The sequence below is a fragment of the Microtus pennsylvanicus genome, chromosome 17 (genome assembly GCF_037038515.1).
Source record: "Microtus pennsylvanicus isolate mMicPen1 chromosome 17, mMicPen1.hap1, whole genome shotgun sequence".
Lineage (NCBI taxonomy): Eukaryota > Metazoa > Chordata > Mammalia > Rodentia > Cricetidae > Microtus > Microtus pennsylvanicus.
Window position 1 is genome coordinate 34328647 of NC_134595.1, and position 21809 is coordinate 34350455.

The 21809-nt window shown below is 48.4% G+C and overlaps 1 protein-coding gene across 2 annotated transcripts in view; it reads right to left on the reverse strand.

The window, feature by feature from the left end:
- Positions 1-21809, reverse strand: part of Armc9 (armadillo repeat containing 9) — a 114243-nt gene that overhangs the window by 6218 nt on the left and 86216 nt on the right. For both annotated transcript variants that reach the window (XM_075951459.1, XM_075951461.1), the window contains exons 20-21: positions 9034-9138; positions 670-785 (exon numbers count right to left, since the gene is read on the reverse strand). In XM_075951459.1, coding sequence (XP_075807574.1) covers positions 670-785; positions 9034-9138 — 221 coding nt within the window. The remainder of the gene's footprint in view (positions 1-669; positions 786-9033; positions 9139-21809) is intronic.

The window sequence follows — 21809 nt, forward strand, 5'->3', positions numbered from 1 at the left end:
CTCCTAGCCAGCATGCTAGGACTGTTCCTGCACACCTGGTTATAGTTTTCCCGGTCCAGGAAAAGACAGGGCAGGCAGGGACTGGCAGCTCAGCCCCAAGCCTTTCAGGAGGCCCAGAGGCCCAGGTGACCTGACTGAAGTTCTATTTTTCTGTCAAGAGGTAGAGACCAGGCTACAGAGAATGCAGTGCCTGGCAGCTAGAAAACGCTTTCCCTATCTGTTTTTCCTGTGCTAGGGGTAGAACCCAGGGTTCGTGCATGCCGCGGGCCATATAGCTGCTCTTGTCTAAAGCAGAGCTGCGACACTCCAGTCCCAGCACTGGGCCTGGTGCTGAATGAACACCAGAGGAATGAACGCCAGGGCAGGAGTTCAAACAGGCTGAATCCGCCATGGCTCAGCAGCTTCCTTCTGAAATGACCCTGGCCAGCAGTGGTCTTTGGAGGTGGCCCTAGGGTTTTATAAAGTCACATACTTCTCCTGGAAGAAGCCTAAGTGTGTACGGGGATATAGGACCTCACTTGATTTTCCTCCAAACCCCTCAAGAGATAAACAAGGAGAAAGGCTTTCCAGAAAGAACACTTTATTGTGTACTTTAATATATATTACACAGCGGTTAACCAAAGCAGAGCGTAAGAAAATAGACTCCCGTTTCCTGTATCCCGAACTTACACTGGGCACCCCGTTCTGTGGCCGCCAGGAGTGACGGGCCGCCGCAGGGGCTCATCCCCACTCCACTGCACGCTGGCTAGGCCTTTCCGCCGCGCCTTCCCAGTGTTGGTCATGATCTGGTGGAATTAAGAAACAGGTTTGAAACAGTGTGTCCCAGCTACCCAGAAGCTGAGCGGATGAAAGGGGAGAGGTTTCCAGGGACATGAACTTCCAGGCACCTGTATTCCTGGCACTTAGGATGCAGGAAGATCAGAATTCAGTTACGTAGCAAGTTTGAGGTTAGCCTGGGCTACATGAAATTCTGTCTTAAAAATAAGTGGGGTTGGGGTGTGGGAGATGGTGTAAGATCAGAGTTCAGATCCCAGCACCTACATAAAAGCTGGGCAGACGGCAGGACGGTGGTGGCGCACGCCTTTAATCCCAGCACTAGGGAGGCAGAGGCAGGCAGATCTCTGTGAGTTCGAGACCAGCCTGGTCTACAGAGCTAGTTCCAGGACAGGCTCCAAAACCACAGAGAAACCCTGTCTCGAAAAACCAAAAAAAAAAAAAAAAAAAAAAAAAAAAAAGCTGGGCAGACACAGTGCCTAGCTTGAAGTCCTAGCTGAGAAATACAGACCAGGGATGCCGGGGTAAACAGGCTAAGGAGAGCAGCCAGATCCCAGAGCTCTGGGTTTGGTGAGAGATCCTGCCTCAATTTCCTCTCTCAATAGGTGGAGAGTAAAAAAGGAAGACATGTGACATTCAGTGTCAACTTGTGACCTCCACATGCACACACACCATGTGCCAAAAAAGAAAAAGGAAAACCTAGAAACAATAATGAAAACCAAATAAGAGCCAAGTGGTGGTGGTGCACGCCTTTAATCCCAGCACTCGGAGGCAGAGGCAGGCGGATCTCTGTTAGTTTGAGGCCAGCCTGGTCTACAAGAGCTAGTTCTAGGACAGGCTCCAAAGCCACAAAGAAACCCTGTCTCGAAAAACCAAAAGAAAAAAAAAAAAGAAAACCAAATAAACAAAAGGGGCTACATGAAAGGGTCTGCGCTGCAGGCTCTGTGGGAGCACACACGTTATGAGGGGAGAGGAGCCTTTCTAGCTATGCATACAATCACATGTAGCAGCATAAAACTTAAAAAGGCACAGGAAGAAAAAAACAGGTAAGAACAGTAGTTACTGTAGGCTTTGAAGAGAACTGAATTTTTAAAGGTGAGAAGGGGAGGAAAACCAGGCAGATTCGATTTAAAAAAAAAATCAACATTTTAACCAGGTGTAGTGGTATAAACCTGCATAAAGCCAGCACCCGGGAGGGAGGCAGAGACAGTGTATCTCTGTAGGCTAAGGGACGGCCTGATCTACATCCTCTCTGCTATGCTAGCTAGAATTTGGGCCATCCCAAGGAGCTGAGAAACATATCCAGTTTAAGGTTAGCCTGGGCTACTTAGTGAGACTGAAACAAAACCAGTAGTTAAGCTACTAGATAAGGGGCCAGTGCCACAAAGAGGTTTTCCAGCCGAGTCTGAGGCTCCTGCTGGCTCGCAGTTTCGTGGGAGACCACCCCTCCCAGAGCCTCCCATGGGGTCAGAAAATAAATCACTTATTTGTTTTTTGGATGCTTGAAAACAGGACCCGGCAATGCATCTGGCACGCAGTGCAGGGACCATTCACTAGCCGTTCCTGAGGTCAGAGCTGCCCTCCTGTCTGCTGGGCCCGCACAAGGACACCCAGGGACTTCTCAGTGGCCCTGCCTGCCCTGCATCTGTTGATGAGGACGCACTCTTCAAGCTGGATCCCAAGGAAATGCCTGAGGAGCTTCAGAAATTGGCAAAGGGTGTGGCTGTACCTCTAGACCAAGAACAGCTCCATCTGGATTACAGATGGAGGCTCTGCTTGAAGGAAGGTTCTCACAGGGCAAAATGTGTTTTTTTACCATGATAAAAGCGATGTAGCATATGACTTACACAGTCTACCCAGTGGTAAAGGTTGGCCAGGCCAGGTGTGCTGGGAGGCCAAGGCTGGGGCATCTCAAGTGCCAGGCCAGACTGGGGTGTATAGTAAGAGCCTGCCTCAAAAAATTAACAACAACAACAACAAAACAAAACAAAACAAAAAAACTGAACAAGCTGGGAAGTGATGGTGCACATCTTTAATCCTAGCACTCAGGAGGCAGAGACAGGTGGATCTTTGTGAGTTCAAGGCCAGCCTGGTCTACAAAGCGAGTTATAGGATGGCCAGAGCTGTTACACAGAGAAACCCTATCTCAAACACACATACACGACAAACAAAAGAAGAGAAATTACAGAATCTGTCTGTCTGTCTGTGGTGGTTTGAAAGAAAATGCCCCCATAGGCTCATAGGAGAGGCACTATTAGGAGGTGTGGCCTTGATGAAGGAAGTCTGTCACAGGGGTGGGCTTTGAGGTCTCAGATGCTCAAGCCTGGCCAATGTGTGTCAGTCTCTCTTCTGCTGCCTGTGGATCAAGACACTGAACTCTCAACTCCCCTCCAGCACCATGTCTGATTGCATGCCGTCATACTTTCTGCCATGCTGATAATGGGCTAAACCTCTGAAAAGCAAGTCAGCTCTAACAAAATGTTTTCCTTTATAAGAGTTGCAATGGTCATGGTGTCTCTTCACAGCACTAGAAACCCTAAGACTGACTATCTATCTCTATCAATCTATCTATCATCTATCTATCTATCTATCTATCTATCTATCTATCTATCTATCTATCTTGTATGTATGTATCCATCCATCCATCCATCCATCCATCCATCCATCCATCCATCCATCCATCCATCTCAGCACACATAAAAACAACGTGGAACAGCAGACTCTTAGCTGACTACTATCCACTCCCTCACTTATTATTGATGACACAGTACCATGTCTAGTTAAAAAGAATTCATCTTCTCAGACTCTCTTGCAGCTCGGGGTCCCCTTCTTGACTTTACAGTTTATGACAGTAGCTGTCAGCCATCTCATGAACAAGAGACAACCGACATGTAATTGACAACACTGAGACAGAGGCATAGAGCCGATGAGACCCAGCCTTCCCGGTGATGTGTGCATATACCTGCAAGAGTAGAAACACTTGACAACAATCAGTTACTGCTGCCACCTGTCATTTGTCTATTTTGGCTCCCTTGTCTCCTCCCCTTATGTCACTTGATGCTGGAATCACCAAGTAATTTTTCAGTTTGCCAAAGACACACTGGGCTGAGCAGAGGTTGCATTTAATTAATTTGAGCTTAGTAGGAAAATTTTATGATTCACGGTCACACAAGGCCAAACACTTAGCTCTTCTAGTGTAGGGATTTACTATGTGGCCAGAGTATTCTCAGGCTTCAGTGTGCAAAGAAACATGGAATGTCTGTCTCACGGCTGAAGGGTGGCAGAGTATCATTCCAGAACAGGCCACTTTGGCAGACAGGTTATTACAAGCTAAAGACACTTGAAACAGAGCAGATATAAGAATGGTCTCTGACTTCCCTGCTATTCTCCATAGAAATAAGAGATAAAAACTTCATGTGAGAGATGACTTTCCTGTATCAGGAGAAGACACATTCCTGGTTGGGACGTCAAGGGCTAAGAGAATTCTGTCTAAACACACCTTGTAAAAATATTTCTTGTCAGCTTTTATCTCTCAGTAGAAAACATTACAAACACACCCTAATGCATATTTTAAAAATTATATTTTGTGAATATAAAATAACAACTCTGCTGTAAAGGGAATAATTTATTCTGTGCCAAATATTAATAACCATGGCTCAGGAGCACAAATCCAAGCCAGCCTGAAAGGGGGACATGAGCTTTCACACCAACAGAGAATAAAGCCATGATTCAAAGGAGAGAGAGGAAGGGAGGGAGGGAGAGGGAGAGAAAGAGAGAGAAAGAGCGAGAGAGAGAGCGCGCCTACCAAAAGATAGGGAGGAAGACTAACAAGGCGTGGCAGAAAGGGCTTTTCTATTGGCTTCAGACACTATCTTTATCATGGATGAGGTCTTTCCTATGGGAATCAGATACCGTCTCTACCGCATTCTTGGCTTTAGGGTCCCTTCCTGGAGACTAGAGAGCTGTGCTAAGCCACACACTCCAAGTTTCACTGAGTAGTCAAGAGGATGTCAGCTGAGACACAGAGGTTGGTGGTAAGTAGCTGTTCAGAGGAAGTAAAGGTCACTAGAGGGGGGCTTTGAGGAGGCTCCCTTCCTCCCTCTGTCTCCTGTGTTCAGGTCAGGATGTAGCTCTCAGATGCTGCCCCAGCACCATGCCTGCATGCCTGTCACCGTGCTCCCTGCCACAGGAATCATGGACTAACCTGACACCATAAGCAAGCTTTCTTTTGTAAGTATCTTTGGCCAGAGTGTCTCTTTATAGCAACAGAACAGTAATTAAGACACAAGGTATGTTTGTACAGAATTCTTTTGCTTAACCAGAATGGGCAAAAACCATGCTGGATGTGACCATTGCCATTCTCTTGTAAGCTTGGAAGACTAACTCACTCTCCTACCCAGCATTTGGCATGGACTGGCTCTTTGGTGCAGAGGCTGTGAGTTCTGATACACAGCTCTCTGGAGCTAGGGGAAGCATCACGGCTCAGCAGAGCAGGTACCTGGAGACAACTCCCTTCCAGGTCTGGACATCTTGGCAAGGTGTCCCAGTTGTACCTTGTCTTTCCCCCACCCTAAGTACCTGGGCTGGTTTTAAAAATCAGTAGTAGTTCCAGACATGCCGGAGACTTCAGGCAGGTCTCAGGGAATTCTGTGCTCTATAGCTTCTGTGTGGATCTCTATCAGGAGCAGTTCACCTGCTCGGTGTCTTCTTCTGTGTGGATCTCTATCAGGAGCAGTTCACCTTCTCGGTATCTTCTTCTGTGTGGATCTCCTGCTCGGTGTCTTCTTCTGTGTGGCTCTCCATCAGGAGCAGTTCACCTGCTCGGTGTCTTCTTCTGTGTGGCTCTCCATCAGGAGCAGTTCTAGCTGCTCGGTGTCGTCTTCTGTGTGGATTTCCATCAGGAGCAGTTCACCTGCTCGGTATCTTCTTCTGTGTGGATCTCCATCAGGAGAAGTTCTAGCTGCTCCGTGTCTTCTTTTGTAAATTCCATGAAGGCAACTGTGGCGCCTTGACCTTCATCTCCATTCTGCTAGGTCGGGAAAATGGTCTTCAAGACTAAGGCTATGAATCTAGTTTTCTGAGGAAGTGTTCAAAACCAAATATCTTCAGACTCAGCCTGCTAGGTCCTGCTGAAAGCCCCAAGCCATGACTTCCAGACATTAACCCTTTCCAGAGAAATGCCAGTGACCCTTGGTCAGTGAGATGTCCCCACAGCCTCATGGCTACCAGTTGGCTGATGCACGCTAGCCAGGGCCAGGGCAGGCCTTGAAGCTGGGTTCTGCTTCTAGTCTAGCCCTCTGCTTCCTGACAGAACAGCAGGAATGAGCCATGTCACAAGTTCCTGCTGCCATGGACCATGTCGCAGTGGCTACCAGACATTCCCCCTCATGCCAAGATGGATCGTATCCCCTGAACTGTGAGCCAAAAAAAACCTTCACCCCCTTGAGCTGCTCTGTCAGCTGCTTGGTCACAGTAAAAGTCACTAGTACAGTTGAGTTTCCCTCATTTGGCACCTGCAGTTGTGAGATGTGACATCCTTTTATGCACCATGAGTGCAAAGGGCAAGACAAGACCTCGCTTTTAAGACTCCTGGCCCAGAATGCACAGGCTGCAGGCTGTCTGGGTGAAGAAAAGCAGCTAAGGGTGATTTTATGAATGATGGAAGCACGAGGAATGTGCCTGCACCCTTGGTGACTGTGGCTCTGCCCCAAACTGAGCTGTGAATACATTTAAATAAAGATGTTTCCATGATGAACTCCTGAGCTGGCCTGGGGTTAGGGGCTCAAAAGGCCTCCAAAAATACATGTCTGCTCTGACCCTGGTACCTGTGAACATGACTTTATTTGCAAAAAGAATTTTTGCAGATACAATTAAGGATCTCTGAAATCATGAAGGCCATTGAAAATGGAGGCAGAGACCAGAGTGATGTGGCCACAAGCTGAGGATCACCTGGGGCCACCATGTGCTGGAAGAATCAAGCAAGGTTTCTCCTTCAGAGCTTCGGGGGTAGGCCAGCCCTGCCAACACCTGGAGTTTGGACGTCTGCCCTCCAAAACCATGACAGAAAACATTTCTGCTTTAAGGCAGTCAGTTGTGGTCCTTTGTTCCCACAGCCATGGGAAAAGGATGCCCTTGGTCTTCACCCCCACATAATCAGTTCTTTCTGTCCTCACTCTGACTGCTCACTGCTCCACCAGTGAGATAAGCAAGAGTGTTCAGAACTTCCCTGTGGGGTCCCAAACCATCCCCTCCATAGTTAAAGGGACAGCCATGCACCAAGGAGGCTCTGAGTGTGGACTGCGGTGGCCACTGAAAGCTGCCTTTCGCACTCCACCAGTACCTTCAGCCAAACCGGCAGTCCTAGGATGTTCTGCCTCAGGTTTTGTTTAAAACTGTCAGTATATCGTCATAAGATCTCACGCACAGCAGTATACTATGTAGAGGGGCCAACAAAATTAACTGAGGTTGTGTTTCAGCTTATGTCTGACAAAATCACAATTAATCCCTTTGCTGGCATTAGGGCACTGTGGAGTTGGAGACGCAGACATAGGTGTTATGCCCTTTCTTGCAGAGGAGCCCCACACACTGGCCTCTTCTGGTCACCGGCTTCTGAAGTATAGGGTCTTCTGAAGTAGAGACTCTTCTGAAGTAGAAACTCTGAAGAATCATGTCTTCTCTCGGAGAAGTCAGCATGCTCCCCAAGGGAAACAAAAGTCTAGTGACAGTTCAGGACTGCTGCCAGCAACTTGGAGCCCCTGGCTGGTGCCCTCCTGACCTCTGCGAGCATCACTGTACTGATCAAGCAGGAACGGAGCGAGTCTCCACAGCCAGTGGGGCTCCTCTGGTCCATGACACATTCTGAGGACAACAGAGGGTACTGTCCAGCAGACCTTTCCCTAACTGGGTGGCAGTAGCTTGCCTTCCTCCAGTTTTCTTCAACCACTTCTTTCTCTTCTTTCATTCTTGCCCCCCAGTTCATTTTTCACAAAGTAGCCAGAGTGTGAGTCTAAGTGGATATGTTTTATTTCCTTATTTATATTTTGGTAAAATACTTTTGAGATAGCGTCTCATATATCCTAAGCAGGCCTCAAAATCACATGCAATTGAAGATGACTTTGAACTTCTTGCCTCCACCTCCTTTGTGCTGGGATTACAAATATGTGGTGTTTAGAATGGAACCCAAGGCTCCATGCATGCTAGGGAGGCACTCTACCAAATGAGAACACCCCAGACTCTGTTGGGATATAAATCAACTGAGTCCTTCCTCTACTCTCACTCCTGTCTTAGTGGTGTGGGAAGTCCTTCTGTCTATGTGTTGCTTTATTGGTTAATGAATAAAGCTGTTTTGGCCAGTAGCTTAGCAGAATAGAGATAGGTGGAAAAACTAAACTGAATGCTGGGAGAAAGAAGGCTGAGTCAACGAGAAGCCATGTAGCCACTGCTGGAGACAGATGCCTCCCCTGAGCCCACTGGACCTTGCCAGTAGGCCACAAGCCTCATGGTAAAATATAAAATAATAGAAATGGGTTAATTTAAGGATGTAAGAGCTAGTCAAGAAGAAGCCAGAGCTAATAGTTTCTGTGTGGTTATTTTGAGTCTGGGTGGCCGGGAACGAATGAGTGGCCTTTGACTATGTCTTAGTTAGGGTTTCTATCGCTATGAAGAGACACCATAACCATGGTAACTCTTATAAAGGAAAACACTTAACTGTGGTGGCTCACGTACAGTTTTAATTCAGCTCATTATCATGATGGTGAGAAGAATGGCAGTGTGCAGGCAGACATGGTGCTGGAGAAGGAGCTGAGAGTCCTACATCTTGCAGGCAACAGGAGGTTGGCTGAGACACTGGGTGGTATCCTGAGCATAGGAAACATTCCTCCAATATGTCTATACCCCCTCCAACAAAGCCACACCTCCTAATAGTGCCACTCCCTATAGGCGCATGGGGCCAATTACATTCAAACTACCAGACCATGGAAATGAAAAGACTGAGCTGGGATGACCATCACTGTGGGTGACACAGCAGACATGGTGAAGACTTCTGGCAGGCCCTTTCGTTCCTACTTCTCCCCATCTCCATACACCAGCAGGTCTATCTCTGACAGATCTCCAAGGCACCTCAGGCCCACTGAGAGCAACTGGCTAACATGGACCTTTTCACAACCCAGGCCCCACTGAACCCTGTGTTACTGAAGGCATTAAATTATGCCTGTCCTTCTGCCCCTCCTGTTCCAGGACACCTCTGGCATGTGCACTTACGCCCAGGTACTCTGTGGTTAGAAGCTTCTCGCCTGAGAGTTCTCCAAGCTGGGGCTGGATCAGTTCATCTTTGTCTAGGTCAGCTTCCATGATGTCATGATCCTCCTGTTTCAAAAGAGACGGGGTGAGAGTTCTGGACAGTCACCCAGCCACAGCACCCCCAGAGTGTGCAGATAGCAGCTGGGAAATGCGGACCCAGAAGCTATCTGTCCCTTGCTCACCATCCCTCCATAAAGAAGAGGGGCAGAGCTGACAACCCCTGAGGAAGTTGGGCTCCCAGGAAGTACTTCCATGGCTGTGGCAGGCCTCACAGCAGGGATAGGTCTATCTCTGAGAGGTCAATGGATCAAATGAAAGGCCAAACATAGATTGGATCACAGACAACTGGGAAATATTTCCACACACACGTGCCTTACGGGTGGTACACAACAAGCTTGCTCTCTAGTGTCCGCAGGGCATATGAAGACTCTGCACTTTGGTCTCAGTCACTAAAATAAAACAGTGGGCCTGGAGAGACTGCCCAATGGTCAAGTGCTTGCTGTGTAAGCACGAGGAGCTGTGTTCAAACCTCAGCACCTACATACCAAGCTGGGGATAGTTCTGCATATGCTATAACCCAGTGTTGTAGGAAGGAAGAGAGCAGAGACAGAGAGTTGCTAGGGCTTGCTGGCTACTTTGAGCAGAGACAAAGAAAGGAGAGCTCCAGGTTTAGGGAGAGACTCTGCCTCAAAGGAATGAAAGTAAGAGTGAAAAAGACATCCATTGCCCTCCTCTGGCCTCTGTACATGCACATGGGCATACGTGCTCACACATGTATGCTCCAGCAGACACACACACACAGAGCGAGATAACAGAACGCACATAACTGTTTGGGAAATGTTGCAGTAAAATGCACACGCCATGGTGGCTCTGAAGTCTACCACCCTCATGAGTCAACCAGTGGCAAAGGAGATTTCCCTGCCAAGTGCAGGAGAAGCTGTCACTGGAGTGCAGGAAGATGAGACGTCAATAGGACTGGCCAAACAATGCATGGCTTGATTCAGCGAAGGAACTCCTGACTCCAGGGAGTAGTCAATGCAGCATCCAGTTGACAACGAGAATTTCAATGATTAGACACACAGCAGAGAGATAACAATGCAACTCAGCAAACAGAGAAGGTGGCTTTGCTTCTGGGAAAAGGTGGTGGACATACCTCCCCTTGTCCTGTTATCAAGAAAACCCTGGATGCTACATATACAACAAACACACAAGACCCTGGAAGGTGCAGACTAGCTAGGAGTGACATCTGTCAGACTTGGTGCCCAAGAAGCCAGCAACCAGAATGCCAATGGGGAAGACAAGTTCCTCTGAAGCTACATTAAAGGGGAACACAAGAGTTTAGACATGCTTTAGAAAATAACGACCTTAAGAAAACATTCTGACCAACGTCCAACCTTGCCAGCAAAGGCCTCTGATTCCTGGGCTTCTGCTCTCCAAGACTGATGAAGCATCTACATCTCCAGGCGGTGAGCCAGAGAAAGCCAAGCAGAGGGGCATTTCATCTGTGCTGGGCAGTGCAGAGCCCCCCACTGCCTGGTAAGTAGATCCAGATGGAACAAAGGCTGCCACTCCCATGTGATAGCAAATTGGTGTCTCTCTGCTGGCATAGTATTGAGGCCAGTGGCAAATAATAATGAGGGAATCCTATCCTTTCTTGTCAAGGGTGTTAGTGGAAGCCTAGGAGGGAATCTGGACCATCTACCTATGGCTGCAGAAATAATGGGGGTCATCCATCTGAAACTCAGTGAAGTCCAAAGGTTGGCCACCCTTGCTGCAAGGCTCAAGGTTTGGTGTTGAGTCTGTCCTCAAGCGGTACTGAAATCACTTGCTTTATGTCTGGTCCCTGTAAATCAAACAGGGTGAGGATGGAGGGGCAGGGCCTTGTGACAAGGCTACCTCAGAGATACGTAAGCCCCACAGAGGCGTTTCTGCCAGCCTGTCCCCGTCCCGGGCCACTGATTGTGGAGTTGTCTTCCACTCCGGCAGGTTCTTGTTTGTTTGCTTCAGCCAAACTATCAGGTAGAGGAAAGCGGATGGTGTGGCTCACCCCGGGCAGACCGAGTTTCTGGCAAGTTCTGTTCAATAGCACCTGTGAACCTTGGACTTCCTAGTCAAGTTTGCTTGGTTGCTTGTGTCTCACAATGACTTTAAAATAAATGCCTAGCAGGAAGGTAGGTGAGTTCAAGGCCAGCCTGGGCTAATAGTGAGATCCCCCGTCACACAACAACACACAAACAGACAAAAAAATTCAGTCAAGATTTAACTCTTTGTCAGGTGCGGGGCACATATCTTACGTGCCAGCAAATGAGAAGGCTGAGGAAGCACAACAGGCTAAGACAGTCTAAAAGGAGGCTAGCAGAGGGGGAGGACCCCAATTGTCAGAGCTACTATGCAGCCAGAGTAATCCAGACTGTGTGTTTCTGGCAGAGCGATAGGCAGATTTAACAAAAACTGAAGAGGACTCAGAAACAGACCTATACAAATGTTCCTAACTGGCTTCTTTCTTTCTTTTTTTCTTTCTCTCTCTCTCTCTCTCTCTCTCTCTCTCTCTCTCTCTCTCTCTCTCTCCCTCCCTCCCTCCCTCCCCCTTTCTTTCTTTCTTTGGAGTCTGGAATCTTCCCATGTTGCCCAGCAGTCTTGAACTCTTGGGTTCAAATGATCCTACTGAGACTACAAGTCTACGTCATTGTACCTGACTAGAGTCCAACCAATTTTGACAAAAGAACACTGTAAGACTTGGTAAATAGTAACCACACTGCCTGGGGACAAGGAAGAAAATGTCCTTATGTATTCAGTACAAACGCAAATTTCCCCATGAGTACCTTTGATCTCTGATTGGCTGGATCCTCTGGTACAGAATCTGTGGACACCAAGGGCTGACTGACGACATCACTAGGCTGTGTATGAACAGGGGAGGTGACACAGCCATCTCTGATGAGAATGACAGCTGCCTGACAAAGATCCAGCAAACTGAGCCACATAATGGCTGCCAAGACACCCATGGTTTTCGTCTCCACTTGTTACAAACTTGGGGGACATTTACTATTCGTACAATTTGGGAATACTGGATTGATGGAAAAGTTCTCATCAATCATTTGGGCCTTTCCCCAGGAAAGTCCTGAACATACTACCCCTCCCGATTTTAGGGAGATAGCCTTATGTACCTTAAGGTCTTCCTTATGCCTTGGAGGTTGTAACACACATAAAGAAGCCAGAGGTCTCTTTATGAGGCTATGAAATAGTCTTGAAACATCTGTCCCTGTACTTTCTTAGGAACAAGATAATCAAAACAAAGCAAACTTAAAAAGGTCAACAAGATTCAGTGGGCTGGAAGAGTTGGCCATCGGCCAGATTGCACGCCTCTTCCCACTGTGCACTCAGACAATTACGTGGCATAGACAGCAACAAAGTTAGGTTAGCTGAAGTTACCTCTGCCCTATGCAGAGACTTTAACTGTTGGGTAAGGAATGATGTAGAAAGATGGCAAAAAGAATGAGATGTCAGGACCTCCCTTTCTTAGAAAAGTCAGGACACAGAGCCACCATGGTGTCCTATGACAAAGGAACAACAGAATGCCAGGATTGGACATAAACCAATTCTATAAAGATAAAATGTAAACATTGTATTATGCCAGAATTTGAATAATAACTGCTTGAGGATTTCTCTTGGGCACTCTGACCATTAAGAGCTAACTACACTGCTGGGGACACGGCCACCTGCCCAGGCCGCCTTGGAGACTTGGTTTTGGCCCTAGTGTCCTTGTGTCACAAGAGTTACCAGCCTAAGAACAGGCTGCCATGTGCCTCGAGATTCATAAAAACTGGGTTATGGGATTAATGGATAAAATGATAGCTGTCTATTAATGATGTCAAAATTTGAGGGGAAATGATAATTCTGTTCTGTCATAGTTTATTAATGATGAATAAAAGATGAGCAAGAGGAAGTGAAACACATGTCCAAAGCCAAAAATGCTATGATCTATGTTTTAGAACAACTTGGAATCTATCCCTGCTTACTAAATTCTGTATAAATAAAGAAGCGCTCTGGCTACCAGTCAGTCAGGCTGCAAGGTTCTCCTGACCATGACGTCTGGCTCACTCCATTCCTCGCCAACTCCTTCCATCCCTTCTGGACCTGTCAACCTAGGGCTGGCTCCTGGCGGGGAAGTACGTGGGCTGACTGAAGGTATCACTAGGCTGTGCAGGGGAATTCTGTGGAACCTTCCACATCAGATGACCTTCCACGTCAGATGTCCTCTGTAGGTTAAGTCACAAAGAGCAGTGGCCTGGACCTGCAGTGACTGGGACGTCAGCTGCAGACGGAGGGAGCTGGTTGGTGCTGAGAACGAGCAAGGCATGGCTCAGTCTTTGAGGGGAGCCCCAAGCTACCTCAAAACAAAGTCTTCAAGTCAGCCCAGGCAGATTGCCACGTCCCGGGCAGTGTACGGTTAACTCCCAATGATCAGAGTGCCCAAGAAATGGCCTCAGGCCACCTGGCACCTGCATCCCTGGTGACAATGCCCCCTAAGATAGGCCACCCGACCTGCCACCGATTCCTTGGACACCCAACAGCATGTCTGGATTTAGTTCCCTTGGGTTTCCCCACAGGAAGAGGAAGCACTGCTCTGAAAATGTGGGTACCCTGTGCTTCTTTGAAGTCATTTTTTGGTTGTTGTTGGTGTTATGGTTTAAATATGAAATGTCCCCCACAGGCTCATGCATCGTGGGCTCGAACCTTACACTGAAGATGCTATTTGGAGAGGTTCTGGGAACTTTAGAAAGTGGGGCCTAGTTGGAGGGAGGCGGTCACTGGAATGTGCTCTGGGGGTGATGCCATGCTCTGGCCTTCCTCGCTGTTTTCTGAAGCCACGAGGAAAGCAGCCGCTGCCACGCACTCCCATTTTGATAATACTCTGCGGCACCTCAGCCCAGAGCAATGGAAACTCTGACACCACAAGCCAAAGCAAATCCCCACCTTCTTTCAAATGGTCTCTCTGTTACTGACTGACTGGTCTTTGTGGATCAGATTACAGGTAAATAATCAGTTCCTAAAGCAGCTAAGGGCCATATGTGGGCCTGGAGCTGGGCTGGAGCCCGAGGACCCCACAGTGAGGCCGCCTGACCTGACCTGTCTGTGCTACACAGCAGGTGCTGTCTGCCTGGCATTGCTAGAGAAGTCAGCCAGGGAGGAACTAACTGAAGAGCAGGGGATTTTGCTTTCCCAGGCAGTCTCTAAGGGCAGGTCAGAGGCACGGCCAAGGCAGGTGGACATAACCCCATCAGCTTCCATTTGACCTTACTGAGTGGATGCTCACCTATTCGAGACCCTCACCTCAGATGTCACCTCAGACATCCTTAGCACATTATTCCTGAGAGGGGCGCCCTCTCATCTCCCCCTCTGACTGGGAAACTCAGGCCTGGAGAGCAAGGAGCAAGAGTGACAGTCTAGCCTTGAGTGCGGCCTTCAGCTTGGTCAGGCCCTTTCTGTCTAGGTTTTTCTAACTCAGCCCAGAGGGCTCTGTGGGGAAAGCCTGTTTCTGAGGATGCACAGTGGGAACTGCCCAGGTCCCTTTAAGCATCAGGTCCCTGGTGTCTGGCTGTAACTGCTCCACAGGGCACAGCGAGGAAAGGGAGGGAGGGCCAAGTCTATAGTCTGGACTCCACAGGTTCATTCTTCTCTTTGTCTTGCTTTTGTTTAACAATAGGTTGAGGATCCATTTGTCTAGCCCAGAAAGCAGGCTCTCGTCACTGCTGTGAGCTTTGTCCAGGCCCAGTCTTTACAGTGAGGGCAGCTACATGCACTGGAGGAGCCGTCATCCTGAAATTTCCCTTGGAGTTCCCCAAAGGTAATGCTATCTACAAACCTCGAGCCTGGGGTCACCTCTGGGAGGGGGGGAATTTATGGTGCTTGGCTCGGAGTTGAGTTAACAAAAATAGCAACACCTCAGGGATCAAATAGCACGTGTATATTATGTGATTATTTCAGGAAAGTGACTGCTCCTTGGGAACCAAGGCAGCGGGCTCTGCGGTCTGCTGAGTGGCAGGCATGCGGGCCAGGTAGTATTTCACCTCCTCTCCAGGGAGCACGCCGTGGAGGCCTCAGCTGGAAATGGGCATGTGAATCACGGTTTCATGAGGTATTAGTGACACACTACTTCCCTGCCAAGAGGGAAAATGAAACACTCAGGAACAACAAAAGTCCACATTCCGTGTCAAAGACAAAGAAACCCAATGGCTGACCTCAGCCAATACCCGCAGAAGTATTGCTTTACCAGGGACAAGAAGAACATATGTAAGACCCATTCACCTGCACATCGACCTATATGTGCCCACGCCTGCCAGCGGCATCCCTTAACTGCAATGACCGCAAAGTGAGCTAGTAAGAGAGGCAGTTAAATATTCGGCCAATTTTGGTTTTTAAAACTAACAAGTTAAAAGCTTTTTTAAAAATTGGAAGTATTTTAAAAACTTTATGTGTGTGTATATGTGTGTGTGTGTATTCATGCACATGCATGTGCATGTGAGTGTAGGTGCCTGTGCAGCCTCCTTGAGCTGGACTCTCATGTGGATGTGAATCGTCCTGCCTAGTGTGAGCGCTGGGCACTCAGTTTGAGTCCTCTGTTAAGAGCAATACGCATTCTCACTGAGCCATCTCTCCAGTTTCCTCTTCCCCCTTTAAGGATAGGGTTCAACTAGCATAGCTGGCCTGATCCTTCCGCTTCCGTATCCCAGGTGCTGGGATTATAGGCATGGACCACCATACCTGGTGTACATGGTGCTGGGGTTTGCACTCATGGCTTTGTGTTCACTACATAAACATTCTACTAACTGAAACACTTCCTCAACCATGTTCACTGATGTTCTATTCATAATAGCCAGAGATGGGAAACAATCTAGACGCCTGACAATGGATGGATAAATAAAGAAAATGGAACATGGCTCAGCCAAAGAAAAATGAAATTTGAAGGTAAATGGATGGAACTAGAAAGAAAATCATCCTGAGTGAGGTAACTCACACCCAGAAGGACAAATTATGATCCATGCCTTGCTCAGACATCATCAGAGAAGTTTCCTCATGTAGCAGTTGGGAACAAATACACAGACCTACAGCCAGAAAACATACAGAGAAAGACCTTGAACACTGAGCACAAAAAGGGATGGATGTCTCCATCAAAAGTTCTCGCTCTGCCAGAAGAGGAAGTGGAAAGTGTAAGAGCCAGCGGGGATGGAGGACCCCAAAGAAACAAGGCCTTCTGGACACGCAGGCAGGTGCATACACGAACTGACAGAGACTGAGGCAGGGCACGGGGTCTGCCCAGGTCCGCACCAGATGGAGTCCTAGAACTGAATGAGAAGTGGACAGATGCCCCAATCCCTAGCACAGAAGCCACTTGCAAATGAAAATTTAGTATTCTCCAAGGGAGTCTCACTGGAGAAACTCTTAAGGGTAGGCCCCATGTCCAGTGATGGTCAACACAGAACGAACTCAGTGGCTTCTTTTTCCTTTCATGTTATATCAGGGCTTTTTTTTTTTAAGCCTTACAGGTTCTTTGCACATATAGTATGGCTTCCGGTTCATGTTGTTACTGTATCTCTGTGTGTGAACATGTGTGTCTGCTTTTACATGCATTTCTTGTGCTCTTTCTTTGGCTTTTTCTTGTTTAGTTGTTTTGTCCTATTTTGCTCTTTTTGTTGTGTTTTAGTTTATTATTATTCCTTAGAAGTCTATTTGTTTTCCAAGGACAGGAAGAAAGGCTGTGGATCTGGATGGGGAGGAATGGGGAGAGTAGAGGGAGGGGAAACCACAATCAGGATATATTGTATGAAAAAAAATCTGTTTTCCATTAACAAACAAAACCCATAGTTGACTGCGGTTCCAGCCACGCTCTAGAGTTAGTGCTGGCGGAGAAGTCAGAGGTTGTGGGAGGCTGTGGGATGCAGAGGAACCCAGCACATGCTGGGAAACACAGGAGAAACATAGGGAAGCCTCTACAAGACACAGCGCCTGTGACAGCAAGCGACACGGGCTCCGTTTTTTGAGTGTCAAACAGCCGAAACTAGCTGGAGCATGCAGTATGGTGGTGAGAGCCGGGCATTCAGCAAGGACGGCGGCTCAGGTGTGTGAGCACACTGCCTCTCACAGGTGCAGTTCAAAAGGGAAGAGCAGTGGCCCCACGTGAGTGCTGGCCACTTTAGTGCCCAGTGGACACAAAGCATCCCCCCCCCCCGGGCTAGGTTTACTCTTGTAAGTAAGAGGAAGGGCGCAGGAAACCATGCGCCCCCAATCCCATGCTTCAACATGGGTATGAAGTTTTCACAGTTGGAGAACAAAGCAAAGCCGTAATCGAGGCGCTTTCCAAACACACTGGTGGGAATATTAGCAGGTGGGTTACAGCAACTTGGGGACGCCCCTGCCATGGGTCTCAGATGCCATCTGCTGGCATTCTTAGCTGGAGCGCCAGCAGGATTCACCTGTTACTCATGGTGTTCCCTCAGACACAAAGACGGGCAACCAAAGAGGCTGAAGACAGCAGCACATCATTTTGTTTTGGATCTGCAACATTCCAACCCCTCACGACCACGAAGTTCTAGTCAGTTAATCAGCTTGTGAAACCTTTAACACAGCTGTGGCTGCGTTCTGGAACTTGAGTTCACAGCCAGATGCACCCCTGAGCTGGTTACCTGGTGGGTTTCTGAGTGACTCATGAATGCCCACGGAAGAGTGTTTAAAAAAAAATCCATGTTGGGAAGGAAGGGACCAGTGAACAAGGAAATGCTTGGAGAATAAATGCCTCTTTAGGGTGGGTCTTAAATACCATTGTTGGAGGAATTTTACTAAAATTACTGCCTTTATGTTCTGAGGCAGAATGTACCAGGTTACTGGAGTGCAGTGATAACAATTACTCCAAGAATTAAGAATGCCTTAGGAAAAAAAAAAAAGGCCCCTGAGCTGAGATGAATTGATGCTCTGAAACGAGGCTTCCCCACGGAGTCCGTGATCTTATGACACGACAAGATTCTTAACTGGGGCTTTAGATACATAATACTCCAGACAAACCAGATTCTAAGCAGCTGGCCCGAAAACAGAACTAGGGTTGACCACTAAATGCATTTGAAAACTCAGATTCCTCCAGATAGAGTGCAGGCAGGAGAATGGACTCGAGTGGTTTCCCTAAGACAAGTGAGAGTCTCCAGCATGAATTGAAAGAATTACAGACTTTGACGAGCGACTGAACTTGAGACAGCTTCTCAGCAGGCTGAGCGTAAGCCTCGCTCTTTGTAAACACACAGGAAAGCCCTCCACATGGGACAGCCTGCGAGGGTGGACCAAGGTGACCAGGCTCGGTGTTGTGTGCAGAGGGCCCTTCTCCAGGTGTAGGAGCTTTCCTCCCGAGACTGTGCCAAGGCCTGGGCTGTGAGTGGGCTCTGAATCCTAAAGGGCTCTCCCTGTGGTGCCCAGCTGCTGTAACATCAACTTCTTCATCTACGAAATGCTTCCGGCCTCGTGATGGCCAGTGTGACAACCGGACCAGCTCAATAAGTAGATATGGTTTCTACAATGACAAGGAGAAACCAGCATCCCCTTTCTGACATCAAGTCTACTGCTTCAGCTGCTCCATTTGCTCAACCATCTCCTTAATTCTAACCAAAAAGGGGCAAGATAGGAGGTGCTGTTAATAATGCCATGGGAGAACAATGTATTTAATAGAGAGAGTCCGAGGTGACATGGAGGCTTGACAGGACCGGAAGTGACTACAGCATAAGCTTCCATGAGGTCAGAGGGCAAGGAACTTGCTTTGGAGCAGCTCTGCAGAAACACCCATGGTACTGTAGACGAGAGGCAAGGGGCAGCATAACTCTTGTTCCTCATACAGGGAGACAACGCCCGGGGTCACTGGGCAGGTGTGCACTGTGGAAATCCCACATTCACCAGAGAGCCCTGACAGTCTTACTGAAGTACCCATGACCCATGTTTTCCTGTGAGGAAGCAAGGACTTTGGGGAATGGGCAGCATGACTCCTGGCTGACGATCAAATTCTCCCTTGGTGTCGGATCAGAGAGCCGGTGAGAAGGTACTTCGCCAGCACCTGCTGTCTGGGACACTCCTCAGATATCCTGAGAAACTACAGGACGACTGCGGTGAACTACCCAGCTTCTGAAAGCAGAGCACAGCCAGGGCTGTTCCAGGCAGCTTGTACTAGACCAGGGGTTCTCAACCTGCTTAGCGCCGCCACCTTTAATAGAGTTCCTCAGGCTGTGGTGACTTCAACCATAAAATTATTTTCGTTGCTACTTAACAACTGTAATTTTGTGATTATTATGAATCACGATGCAAATATCTGGTATGTGGCCCCTGTGAAAGGGCTGTTGGATCCCTAAGGGGTCGCAACCCACATGCTGAGAACCATGGTATGAGCCTTTCTGCTATCACAAACCTCAAGAGCTTCCAGACCCTGCAGCGATTCCCACCTAGTCCCTGTGGCCTAGCACAAGGACCTTGGGCTCACCTGGTTAACTAGGACACACACCTGTGCCACCTCTGCTGGCGTTGCAACCTTAGGCTCAATACAAAGGAAAACCTCAGACACAGCGGAGCCCACCGGCAGCTGAGGGCCGGCAGGCTGAGCTGTGTCGGCAGCCAGGCAGAGCGCTGGAAGCTCCTCCTTGCCTGACCAGAGTTCCTTTCCTTCCTTACCCCATATGAGTCCTGAGACAACGCAGGCCGTAAGCCTTGGCAGCAAGTACCTACACCCACCAAGCCATCTTGCCAGCCCATTAAAAAATTATTTATTTTAAAGACAATTTCCAGCTGAGCAGAGCAGAAGCCCCAGCAGCTGACTGGAACAGGCTGACATAGAGGGACTGAAGGAACAAATGCCCCAGAGACTAAGTCAGGGGGTCCCCACTCCCCAACCTGGAGGAGGGGAAGGTGGGGAAAGTGTCACCTTAGAATTGAAATGCTTCTCACGTGGGAAGCATGTCCTTTTATATCAGCACAAATGTCATAAAGAAAGAACTGTGATATACTGTGAGTTCTAAAATGATATTCAGATGAACTTCAAAATTATCACAGAAAAAAATAAAGAAAAAAACTCTTCCTAGCTGACCAGTACATAAATAAGTCTTGCCTTGGGACAGCCAGGCTCCAAACACAACTCCTTCCTTATTTAACCTCCCCCCAACTCTCCCTCCTCCCTCCCCCCCTTGGGTGAACGTTGAGTGTACTATGCACGTGTCTGCATGTTTGTGCATGCATGCATGTGTTTTCTTTGATCACTTTGCACTTGCTGAACCTGAGCTCACCGACTCTGCGAGGCTGCGCAGCCAGTTTGTCCCTGGTGTCACCTTCACCTCACAGCACTGTGGTTACAGGCAGGCGGTCACACCTGCCTGGCTTTAGTGTGGGTTCTTGGGATCTGAATTCTGATCCTCAGGCTTGTAGAGCAAGCACTTTCTCTACTGAGCCATAATCCCCGCCCTTGTCCTGTCTTTAACCCATGAAGGAGACAAAAACATCTCATCTGGCTGCTTCCTATACCTGGCTCCATCCCTGTCTCCCATGACCCTGGTTCTCTCCGACTAAGAATGAGTAGACCACAGTTAGCATCCAGATATGGACCCCAGGCTGGCGCTTTACATGGGGTGTGGCGTTCTTTGAAGATCAAGTGTCCTCAGAGGCCAATGTATTGAATGCTTGGTCCCTAGCTAGTGGCATTATTTGGGGAGAGGAACTTCTGGAAATGGAAAGGGTGGGAGCGAGTTGAAAGAAGCACACGGGGTGTGCTTCTGAAGGCAATGTCTGGGTCCTAGTCTCTTCACAGCTTCCTGTCTGCCATGAGGTGACAGGCTCACGTTCCCACCATGCTAACCATGAGCAAAAATGAATCCTCTAAGCTCTGGCAGGAGGCGTTTTGTGACAGTGACACAGTAACCAAGCACCGTTTCTCGGTGCTAGCACAGACGCTGGAAATCAAGGGACGTCACAGACAGGACGTCACTGAGCCGAATGAGGAGAACCCACTTGTTCAAGGCCCTCACGGGGACAAGTGGTGTCAGGGCTCGGGCCTGAGATGAGATGTCTTCTTTGTACTTAGATTTGCTATGCACTGCCTTGACTTTCAGTGCATTAACCATGTGCCTGTCCGTTTCTAGGGTCTCAGGGGGTACGCAAGGGCTCTCATGCTTGGCCTACATGTTCCCTGCTGCCCTGGGCTTGAGAAGAGGACAGAAAAAGACAGAAAATTGATCAAATGACACAAGACAAGAATTTGACCCAAGACCCCAGTTAATCTGAAGCTATAAGCTGACCTGTTAGTAACATGTCCATCAGAGATCCAAACAGTAGCTGTAGCTTCAACCCCACCCCAGGGTGTTCAGCCTTCTGGATTAGAGTTCTGCGCAGCACCAGAAGGAGGAGCGGACACCATAATGTATAGGAAAGATGGGAGGGAGCAAGCACTTTGCACACCATAGGCTACAGCCTGACTCATTGTCTAAAAACAGATCACTCTATCCCCATCTTACAATGGGAAAGCAAACCTAAGAATGTGTGTGGAAGTTAAGGTAGAAGAGGGTCTTACTGGGTGTGTTCTGACCGCCATGGTGAGTAGATGGACATCTTACTGGGTGTGTTCTGACCGCCATGGTGAGTAGATGGACACCTTACTGGGTGTGTTCTGACCGCCATGGTGAGTAGATGGACATCTTACTGGGTGTGTTCTGACCGCCATGGTGAGT